Below are 11,774 nucleotides of genomic sequence, written 5' to 3' on the forward strand. Positions count from 1 at the left end.
AAGTTGGTTTATAAAAGGAAAAGACATGATGTAGTTGTCTCAAACAGTGAAAAAAACATGCTTACCAGGGAACTGGAGGAAAAGTGCTGGGCTGTGTTGAATGCCTATTTGAAATGTGTGATCACTAACGTAAAGCAGTGGTTCTCAGTCAGGAGTGATTTTGTCTCCCCACCTTCAGCCCGGGGACATTTGGCAATATTTGGTGACATTTCTGGTTATCACACATGGGGGCAAGGGCATGCTACTGGCATCTAGTTGGTAGAGGGCAGGGTTACTGCTAAACATACGACAATGCACGGACAGGACAGCCCTCACAACAAAGATTTGTCCAGCTCATAACGTCAATAGAACCGAGGCTAGAAAACCCTGATGTAAAGTGATGTCATATTTATGTATAGATCATCTCGGAAAAGCTACAGAAAGAGACAGTGATCCTCCTTGTGGGCAGAGATGGAGCCACAGGACAGGATGAGAAAAGGGCTTATTTCCATCCTATATCTTTGTGTACCTTTTAAAATTTGTGCTATGTGTATGTATTACCTATTCAAATCTATCAAAAGACAGAAATAATTCACTGATAAATAATTGATTTGGCCTTCCTTGGTGGTGCAGTGGTTGAGAGTCCGCCTGGCAATGCAGGGGACACGGGTTCGAGCCCTGGTCCGGGAAGATCCCACATGCCATGGAGCAACTAAGCCCGTGCGCCACAACTACTGAAGCCCGTGTGCCTCTAGAGTTCGTGCTCCGCAACAAGAGAAGCCACCGCAATGAGAAGCCCGCACACCACAACGAAGAGTAGCCCCTGCTCACCGCAACTAGAGAAAGCCCGCGTGCAGCAACGAAGACCCAACGCAGCCAAAAATAAATAAATTTATTTTAAAAAATTGATTGGATGACTTAAGTAGATGATAGATAAAAATAAAAATAGTCAATCGGTTTGTGTCATTTTTCTGCAGCAACATCCGGCTGCTAGGATGCCAGCATAAAGAGAATGAGATTTTTACAAGAGGAAAACAGGGACGGTAACAGAGTATTTTGGAATTCAGGGTCTTTCCAAGGTTCTGATTGTAACGACAGATCGTGGAACCTAAGCTGGATAGAGAAAAGAGTGAAGATAGAGAAGGAGCTGATGGATATATAAGAAAATGATAGCATTTATTAAGTAGATGTCACAACACAGTAAAATATATATACATATTTTTAGGAGAGAAAATGTTGGACCAACTGAGTTGGAAAAAGGACATGATGTTGTGAAAATAAGGTGTCTGAAATCAAATTCCAGAGGAGATGTTGTTATTTTTAATGATGAAAAAGTCTAGGGAGAAGTCATGGTAATGAGCATTTGGAGAAAATAGGAAAAGGTTATTGTGAGACCAAGGAGAGAAGGCAAGAAACCAGGTGTTTGAATGGATCCCTCAGAGCCGTGGCTTCTTCTGGAGAATGAAGTGCCTCCCATAGAGTGGCTTATTAATAATGGCAGACACTATTGTTTGACATTCTATGATGTGTTAGATACTATAAGTCCAAATCAGCCCCTTTTTGTCCAAAAAAGTCAAGTGATCTGCCCAGTGATGGCATAGTTAATAAGTAGAGGAACAAAGATTCAAATTCAGGCTTTTTAGTCCAAAGTCTGTGCCTTTTCCACTATGCCACATCTCTGCCCCCAGGAAAAGACAAATTGTCATCAGATCTATGGGAAGTTGGGTGAGCTTAACACTGGCAATAATATTGGCAATGGAAACTCTGGATAGTGGTAGATGGAGGGGAAAGAGAATATAGCGAGGAGAGGAGAGCCTGGCAAAGATGCAAAGATTTGCCTCACAGCTCTTCTCACCCTAGTAAATTCTTCTTAAAGTGGGCTTAAGTCATAATGAATGAGGAGGCCATGGAAGAAAGAAATAATAAGGAAAAACTCCAGATCTTAGTGATTTCCAAAAAGGACACTCATAATGTTTATCTGTATTTTAACATAGTTTTTGTTACATGTATTCTGTTCATTAAAAATGCACAAAATAGGGCTTCCCTGGTGGCGCAGTGGTTGAGAGTCCGCCTGCCAATGCAGGGGACACGGGTGCATGCCCCGGTCCGGGAAGATCCCACATGCCGCAGAGCGGCTGGGCCCGTGAGCCATGGCTGCTGAGCCTGCACGTCCGGAGCCTGTGCTCCGCAACAGGAGAGGCCACAACAGTGAGAGGCCTGCGTACTGCAAAAAGAAAAAAAAAAACCCACAAAATATATATAAATATTAGTTATATTATGGGGAAACAGCTTTAATAACTGACAATCAAAGAGTTTTGAGGACTATTAGAGTTGGTTGCCCAAAAAGCATTCAAAATCTACCACCAAATGCAGCCCATATTTTCCTAACATGTCCTTCCCAATCTCCACGTTCTCTCTACTTACGTAACTCTTCTAGTCACACGCGCGCGCGCACAGACACACACCCCTACAATTGCACTGGAAATATACATGCTGTATAGGGAATGGACTAAGTCCTCAAAAGATCTCCCTTGCTTCTCTGTTAGCATCACCTGATGGCTCAGGCTATGCATTTACAAGTAAAGATGCTGCCAGTGGGACACTGGCCTTTTAGTCTCTTTAGCTTATCATGTAAGCCTAGTCCTCTTTTCCCACCCCTTATACATTCATGTTGCATCCATATACGTGAAAGACAGCCTCCCCTGAGGTAGACAGTAGACCCACCCCAAGAGGTGAGTTAAAACGTGCCATTTTCAGTGTACCAAAGTGTGCTAGGCCACCTAAGATGAGTGTAGAACACCCTGGTAGCTGCTTTTCCCTGTCTCTGCAGCTTCACATGGCAGCCCAGAGTTTCGTGTTCATGTCCTCCTCCTGTCTGGCTCGTGGACCTTAGGTGAGATGAGGAGCTGTAGAACTGCTGGACCCTGTGGTCTCAAGATCCTCTTGGTTCATGTCTTCTCTCTTGACCTCAAGTGGACTTAAGAAGACCCTCATTCAAGACAACATTCTCAGTGCCTATAACAAGAAACCATAATGGCGAGAATCCCAAAGTGCTTTTCTTAGAGCTTATATAAGCCAAAAAATGTCTTAGATTCCTCAAAATTGACCAGAGAGGGCTCAGATACATTGACATATAAATGGTCAGCATTGGTGAGATTGAACACAGCCCCCAGGTAGCTGCTGCGGGCCCACATCTGGCCAGTAGTGCAGTAGTCCATCATCTTCCCCTCCATGAGCACCAGGTCCTGGGGGTACCTAAAATTCCTCGTGTAAACCTTGTGGTTCAGGGGCTGCTTGTTGCAGGACTGACCCCGGAAGTACACTTTGGAATACACAAAATACAGCCCAGTTTCATTGATCACAAGGCTGCCCTTCTTATACTTCACCCCAGAGACCAGGGCAATTCCATAAGTGTCTTCCCATTCCAGAGGGATGGATCTTGAGTTGGGCTTGCCTGAAACCAAACCAGAGAGGAGCTTTCAGCCAGGAATGCTCATGTATCAACAAACCAAGCTTCCAAGGCAAAATTGTGGACCATGCCTTGAGCAAATGCTTTTTACCCCAAATGACATAGCCCATATTGAGCCAGGTGACGGATCAGGCCTGACCTGTTACTGAATTTCTTCACACCTTTATCAAATTGACGTCTTCAATTTTATCATCCACACAACTGGGACAATAGCATATACCCCTAATCAACTGCAGTGAGAAATGATTGGGATGATTTTAGCTCTCTGGAACAAAGGTTCAGAACTAGTACCAAAACTACTAGGGTTTGAAGTCCCTTCATGAGGTGAAAAATGAAATCTAAGGAACTTTGAAGTTCTAAAGTTGGGAAGGACCTTAGGGATCATCTAGTCCAATCTTTACCTGCACTAAGGATTCTTCAGTGTGGGCGAAAATCCCCTTTCATTTGTATCCCCACAGCATTATGTACATTCTTAAGCAGAGAATGCTGGAATTATTGCTTGTGCACCTGTCTTTCCCTGTTAGATTGTAAGCTCCTTGAAGGCAGGAGCCGTGTGTGGTTCATCTCCATGTCCCCCGGGCTTGGCACACAGCATGTGCTCAAGAAATGTCTGTTTATCTAAATTGGATCATTTTACAGCCTCTGCTGAAATAATTTCAGGGACAGCAGCATACCACTTTCCATGATACGTATCCACTTTTCAGATATTTGTGGACTTTACACTGGGAATGCCCATACCACCTTGCTATCAAATCGTTTCACTCCACTACACGACCACTAGTGCCAGGACTGGGCCTCCCCTCTCCTTTTTCTACTCATGGAGAAAGCAGAGTAAAGCACTTACAGAAAACCAGGGAAACACATACTAAAATAATTCATCATTCCCCATCTCCCCAGCTCTCACTGCTTGGATCTGTGCCCCAAATTCCCTAAGGGTCATTGGAGTGAGTGAAAAGAGTGAGCTCCTTATGGGCAAGGATCACGTCATAAGCAGCTCCATTTCTCCAGTTTAGAACAGGGCCTTGCCCAGAGTAGGGGCTCAATGTGTGTGTGAGGTTGACCTGACTAGAAAGATGTAACTACTCTTGGGTTTCAAATACTGTCACTGGAAAGTATCAACTACTGCAGAGCACAGTCATGGAGACCAACCAGCTCTTCTGCTTTCTGCCAAAGGCTTTCCCAAGCCCATCTTCCAGATACAGACCTGTTAAATGAGCTGCCTTTCTCAGCTCCGTTTTCTCAGAGGATGGATTGGGGTGACCTGTTTCATAGAGAGATGAAAGATATATGTAAAAAATGACATAACAACTATTCTTTCTGTGGGACTCTAAGCAGGGCATTTAAATAAAAGAAGTTTTATAAGCATAAATGGCAACAGTCTAACATAGCCAACTCATTCAGGTCCAAATTGTAGGAATTACAACAGCCTGTATTTCAGAAACAGAGAGGTAAAAAGGAACTAAATTAAAATAGACACATGCATAAATTATAATGCTACAATAAAATAATAGAAAGCTTAGTTTATAAAGATGTGCCATATAAGCTATTGCATTTATAACTGGCCACAACTCTTTGAGGTAGAGATTACTGTCCCATCTTATAGACGGCAAAACGAGCTTAAAAGTTGGGTGACTTGTATACGTATAACTGAATCCCTTTGCTGTACACCTGAAACTAACACAACGTTGTTAATCAACTATACTCCAATATAAAATAAAAAGTTATTTCCTGATAAAAAAATAACAAGTTGGGTGACTTATCCAAGAAGACCTGTTTACTCAGTGTCAGAGTGGGACTGACACTCAGGTCTCCTGAGTCCAGATCCAAGGCTCTTTCCTCTCTGGCTCAGCTGCCCTTAGGACTCTGCAGGACAAAGCCTGAAGACTGCTAATCTCCAGGCCACTAGGTCTTCCCCAATGGCATTCTACAATCTGCCCCAAATAAATTATCCTAAGATCTCAAACACCTTGAATGCTCCTCATTGAATGTGTAATTATGTACAAGTGTCCCCAACCATGTGATCTCTGCCTATCTGTCCAGCCTTATCTTGCTTACTCACCCACACTAGACATAGCTGTACAACAGTTCTGAACACACCCAGCTTCCCTGCCTCTGTGCCTTTGCCCATGCTGTTCCTTCTGCCTGGGATGCCCTCCCAAACAGATCTCTGTGCTAAATTCCTATCAACCCTGCAAATACCATCTAAAATACTTCTTTTCTTGTGAAACATTCCCAAGCCTTTCTAATCAAATATGCTTGTTTCCGCCTTTGAAACCTAGAAGCACTCTGTCGTCACCTCTCTTGTCAGTTTTGACTCCCCTTTTTCTGTGGTAACTGTATAATTCATCTTACTCCCCAAATAAATGGCAAATTCCTTACTATATGTTTAATCCACCAGAGTAATTAGTTCGGTTTCTACCCCAAGGCACGTGATCAGTACATGTTTGCTAAATTAAATGGAAAGATTTAAAATAGACAACAGTTCTCAAAATAGGTACTAGTTCTCTGACTTTAGATATTTCAGTGGAATAGCTCTACCACTTAACTAATGAATTTAGCTAAGATGTTAAAGAAGGTTTCATAGAAAGGCACTCATCCACATCAGGCTCTTCATGATTAGCCTGTAAAACTCTATATGGCCTGAGAGTGCTCCAATCAGCTGAGGATATGATGTAAGCAATGATTACCTCTGTAGCCACCCAAGACCACCCACCATGAACGAGGTGAGGTGTTAGTGAACAGGAAAGGCAAAACTGAGTCTCTTCTATATTCCTACACCACAAACCATCTGTGCAGCTGATCTGGCATTCAGCCATGAACTGACAGGAAATGGAACAGAGAATCACATGTGGTATATCCCTCGCAGTGTTATTCTCATAGAAGGTACTCAATAAAAATATCTGCTGGATAAATGATGGAATAAATAAAGTAGAAATATATCCTATATTTTGGTGATGACCGTAGCCTGCTCCAGGGTCTCTGCACATGCCATTCTCAGTGCTGGAATGATGTTCCCAGCCTCCTACCCACCCATACACATACACACATCCACATTAACAACACCTCCTTAGAGGGGACTTTGCAGACCACTCAATCTTAGGTCACACTTAGTACAACTTAAAAGTTTGTTGTCTGTTTGCTTGCTTTTGTTTATCTTCTCTAGCATGCTAAGAGCTCCATGAGGGCAAGCCACTTGTCTCTCATTCTGTCATCACCCACTACCCAACACCCAGCCTGGCACACAGGAAATACTCCAAGAACATTTGTGAATGAATAAAAGATTTAATGAGTTAACTGTGGAAAAATGAAAGTGAACCAAATAAGAAAGTTTAAATAACCTACAATAGAACCTTCCAGAGAAAAATCACAGTTAACCTGCTGGAGTATAAATCCTTCTAGATGTTTACTAAGAATATAAAAATATGCATATGTCAATATTAAACTAAACACACTGCTTTATAACTTGTCTTTTATCCAACAATATAGAATGCACAATCTCTATGGCATTAAATGTCCTTCTAACATAGCTTTTAGTTGCTGCGTATTATGCTCTCATCTGAATACACTGTAATGTATTTAACTGATTTCTTATTAAGAAGCATTTAACTTTCTTCTGACTGGTTTATTATAAATAGCCTTATAAGGAAGTGATGAACATCCTTATTATAAATTTTCAGGCACATTTTGATTATTTTCTTAAATAATAAAGCCTTAGTGATGAGATTACAAGGTAAATTAACAGTTTTAATCCTGTGATATTTTTTTCCTGACTGCTCTTTAGAAAGGTGTAGCAATTTACATGCCCACTGACTCTCAACTGTTGAAGCAGACCCTTTTCTCTCACATTTTTGCCAACCTGGGGTTTTGTGTTTTTTTTTAAACTTCACTAATTTGATGGATAAACCTGGATATCCCCCTTTTTAAATTTGCATCTCTTAGCTCATTAGTAAAGTTGCTAATTTGATTTCTGTGTGATAATTCACCAATTTCTGGTCCATCTGGGTTGATCTAGGAAAGATACTTGATACTTGTTTAGTGGGACAAGTGGACCTGACTGATCTGTTCACTTGACTTTTAATTACTAAAATGACTCCAGAAAGTGGGTGAAAGATGAGTAATTAGGTACCCATTTTACCAGCCACGTTCCACTGATTTTCAAATCTATCTTATTTTAGAAATCCTCCAGAGGCTTTATTTTTCTAACAAATGTTTTTACTCTGCTTGGGTACATCTGGAATTTCTAACTCTTTAGGGACTCAGACCCAGAACTGGAAACCAGAGGATCCTAAGGATGGCTCCTACAAGAGCCTACCTGCTAGGGCAATAGGGTGACTTGGGTCTCTCAGGCATATCCTAAGAAACTGGAACAGCCTCCCCTTACTGGGTAGCCAGTGCTGTCTTCTGTTTTCTTCCCAATTTCTAAGGATGAGATTTAACTATTGTCTTTGCAGAGGCATCTTGCTTGTCATCTTTATTCTCATTCCATGGCCATCAGAAAAAGACAGGAGTTTCCCTGTGTCATGAGGCACCAGAGCATGTACTGGGAAGCACTGTAAGTGACAAGGCATTAGGAGCCTATGTTCCTTCTCACCCCGGTTGCACACCAGTAGTGTTGGGCACATCACCTAATCTATCTGGTGTTTTGTTTCTCTTCTGAAAAATGAGATGACTGGACCAGATGTTCTCTAAGCTCCCTTCCAACTCTTACCAAATCTAAAGTTCAGTGAATCTTAGTTTAATGAGTTGCAGTATTCTAAATCTATCTGTCCACAGTTTCCAAAACTATGTCCTGAAACTTTAGAAGGTCAACGTTCAACATTTTCATCTTCTTCCTGTCCTGGATCTCATACACAGGTTTTTCCTTTATTATCAAAGGTAGCTCACGATTGCCTCTGTGAGTGAAGTGGGACTACCCTTTGAATAATGGCAAAAGTCTTCCTCCAAGCTTTCCAGTGGCTGCAAAAGAACCATCCTAATGGGGATGATTGGTTGCCCACTTTTTAAAAGCTTAAATATATCCTATGAAAAAATTTTAAATAAGGTCTGATTCTTAACTAATCTCTTATAGAGATTAAATAGGAGAGCATGGGTCTTTCCCAGCAGCAGCTTTCTCTGCCTTTACCTCCCCTTCTCTCCCGAGAAGTTATAGCCACAGCCCTGTGCATGGGAACCAGGAGGCCTGAGGAAGGGGACAGGCCTGGAGCCAACTGCTAAGGGGCAAAGGTCCAGGGTTGTATATGTGTGTTGCTTTTCCCAAATTCAAGCAGAAATTATTTTTACTTTTGTGTGATACTCAGCTACACTAATTTTGAACAATTAAATTCACTTCATATTTTAGGGCAGCTCAAAGAACCAAAATGACCAGAGATTCAGCATTGGTTAGGATTCCTCTTTCATAGTATACATATGCCCAGGAATGAGATGGAATTCAAGGCATTCCCCCAACATGGTTCAGCGCTAAGGACTATCTTTCTAACTCATGTACATGCATGAAAGGACTCACCTATTTGCTTCTCCAAAGACGATTCTGTATGCCTTTGGCTGGTGGACTGGTGAAACAAAAAGAGAAAAGGTATATAATAAATATGAAGTTCTTTAAGCAAAGGAGGCAGAATTGTCAAATAAACTAAGCACTGGAAAGGGAATCTAAACACCTTAGAACCTCTGCTAACTCAGACTCCGGCCAAGTTGTGCCTCTCCATGCCTCAGTTTTGTGATTTGGAATAGTTCCGATATTTTTAAGTATTTTCAAGGAAATTTAGTTTGTCCATTTGAACAAATTCACTTGTAAGCAAGATTCCAAGTTCCTTTTCTTTCTTGAATCACTGAGTATAAGGTAGGTAGCAGCCAACTGAGAAAAGAAGAACTCTAGTTACCAGTCCTAATTTGGCTCTGATCCTTCCCAACATAGATAATATTCCTTCCGCTCATTTGAGCCCCAATTTCTCTGCATATAGAACAGGATGGCTAGAGCAATTCATTTCTAAGACAGGAAAAAAGGATTGTGAAGTACTTTGCAAGCAAGACTGTGGTCCACATGGATCACTGTCACCTTCCTCCCTCCACTACAGCAGGGCTGTCTCACACCCATGCCTTCAGGGCACAGCAACCCACAGGGCGGCTTACCTCTCTGAGTTCGGCCAGTTCCTTCTGCAGGTGGAAGAGCTGAAATAGTCCCAGTCCCAATCCAACCAGGGCCACCAGAACCATGAAAAACATCACAAGGAGACACAGGCCTGTGTTGTGGCCCCTCCTCTTCTTCAGAGGTGGTGGTAGTGGCGGTGGCCTCCTTTGCCCGGGCCTTCCTGGCACAGAGGACGGACAGGGGAAGACTGACCCTGGAGAAGCCCAGGGAGAGTTGGCACTGCTGTCCACCCAGAAAATCTGGGGGTACGGGTAATTCAAGGGCTGCTGCATGGCAGCCAGTGCCTCGGGCCAGCCCCCAGCCAAGGGTTTTTCTCCTTCTCAATCCTGGGGAGTCCCGGGTGTCAAGGACGGGACTCCTGTTTCTGACTGCTCGAGAGAAAGGAGCCGGTGCTCTCTTTATAGAGTTCCCAGAACCCAGGGAAACACCTCTCTTTTGTTCTTTCTTTCCCCCTTTCTGCTTCTCAAAGAGACACCCACTCACTTTGCATCTGAAGCTGAGAAGCCTCAAGAAGCTCAGAGCAAACCCGGAGCAGTTTCCGCCCACAATCTACTGATAAAAGCTTTCAAAACCCCAATTGCTGCTGCCTTGCTGCCTGAAAGGCTGGTAGGGCGGGCTCGTCTCCTCAGGCCCTGCGAGAGCAGGTAGCAGCAGCACAGCCCTGTCGACTTCGGCCATTGCCCGGCTATGGGGAGAGTGGCCAGTGGGGCTCGCTCAGGCACTGAGGGGCGAGAGCACAGAGTCGTGGCCAGAGAAGCCGCTTCTATGTCTCACCTTTTGCAGGAGGGAATCGTCCCCCTGCTGCCAGCCCTTCCCCACACCCAAATACTATTCACCCCAACATAGCAAAGCAACATAATTTACAGGTTACAAACCTGCTCCACCCACTTTGTAGAGGTCAGATCAGAGGTTACAAACCCATCACCCATATGCCTTATGGAGCCCACAGGCCTGCTTTGCTTATGCCTCACAAGTGTTCTTTCTACTGATTGTCCCCTTTAAAAATGTGGATATTCCACATATTTTTAAATTTATATTATCTTTATATTATGTTTTGAACCGCTAGACTATTGGACCGTCTGGAGACCCTCTCTGCACAACCAACCAGCTGGGCAGCAGCTGCTCTTGGGGATGGGACACAGATGTTCCAGGCTGCCCAGGCTGCACACCCTCCACTATATTTCTCACGCACCTCACTGTGTGAAACGGCTTTCCTGGTCCCTGTAGGCCTTTCTGTTTGCCATATCTGTTATGGTCGTCAGATGGCGCCCAGTTAAATTTGGATCTCAAATAATAACTAGTTTTTAGGATAAGTACGTCTTAAACATTGCATGGAATATAGTAAAAATTGCTCCATTTTTATCTGAAGTTCAAATTTAACTGGTTATCCTAATTTTTTTTTTTTTTAACTAAAGATGGGACTCTACCTAAACTTATTTCACATTTTCTCTGGCTTCAAATACCATTTACAGTAATTTCCAAGTGCTCAGCTCCACATAAATCATATAAACCTCTCATAAATCCCTATTTTCCATTTTATTAAAGGGTTCTGCCTTTGAAGTTTCATCCGTTGTTATATCATGTTTTGGCATTTCTATGACTATCATTCTGGCTCTCCACCTGAACCAGACCAACACCAAACTTATTTCCCTGCCCCATTCTGCCCACCCCCGTTCCCAATACAACCCGTTTCACCTGAGGTCACTCTTTATGGTGACAAATTCCACTCCACCTCTTCCTCTCCTCCAGCACTGCACTAGTCACGCAGGACTGTCGATTTTACCTGAGCCATGTTTGTCACATGAGCACGCTCCCTCCCTACTGTCATTGCCTGAGGTCAGACTTTTATTATCTCACCTGAAATATTGCAGTGATACTCTAACTGGTTTCCAGGCCACCAGCCTTTCCCAAGCCCAAGTCACCCTGCATAATGCTGCAAGAATGATGTTTTTAAAAACATATTCAGTTATCTCACTTCCTTGCCTAAAACCTTCTGTCAGAAAGTTTGATTCTGGGAGTGGTCCAAATGCCTTAGTGTGACACACAAGGCAGTCTGTTGAAATCAGACTCCAACATCGGTCACTGCCCCCTCTCCAGGCACTTCTGCCCACATCCCAGTCTCCATGCATGAAACAGGGAGAGACAGATGAAATCAGAATGACTGCACAATGTTCTCACTCT

At 43.1% G+C, this 11,774-nt stretch overlaps 1 protein-coding gene across 1 annotated transcript; it reads right to left on the reverse strand.

The window, feature by feature from the left end:
• Positions 1 to 1,136: 1,136 nt before the first annotated feature.
• FASLG (Fas ligand) lies at positions 1,137 to 10,033 on the reverse strand. The gene is made up of 4 exons (XM_004269766.3): positions 9,575 to 10,033; positions 8,952 to 8,997; positions 4,653 to 4,709; positions 1,137 to 3,433 (listed from the first exon to the last, which is right to left on the reverse strand). The coding sequence occupies exons 1-4, from the start codon at positions 9,863 to 9,865 to the stop codon at positions 3,039 to 3,041; spliced, it is 789 nt and encodes a 262-aa protein (XP_004269814.1). The 5' UTR covers positions 9,866 to 10,033; the 3' UTR covers positions 1,137 to 3,038.
• Positions 10,034 to 11,774: the final 1,741 nt, after the last annotated feature.

This window comes from Orcinus orca, chromosome 1 (assembly GCF_937001465.1).
Source record: "Orcinus orca chromosome 1, mOrcOrc1.1, whole genome shotgun sequence".
Classification (NCBI taxonomy): Eukaryota; Metazoa; Chordata; class Mammalia; order Artiodactyla; family Delphinidae; genus Orcinus; species Orcinus orca.

Excerpts from the sequence above, each read along its gene's own strand:
- FASLG (XM_004269766.3), bottom strand. The coding sequence starts at position 9,865 with ATGCAGCAGCCCTTGAATTACCCGTACCCCCAGATTTTCTGGGTGGAC. Across the intron at positions 4,710-8,951 it reads GTCTTTGGAGAAGCAAATAG|GTCACCCCAATCCATCCTCT; the intron begins GTGAGTCCTTTC and ends TCTATGAAACAG. Across the intron at positions 3,434-4,652 it reads AAAGGCAGCTCATTTAACAG|GCAAGCCCAACTCAAGATCC; the intron begins GTCTGTATCTGG and ends GTTTGGTTTCAG.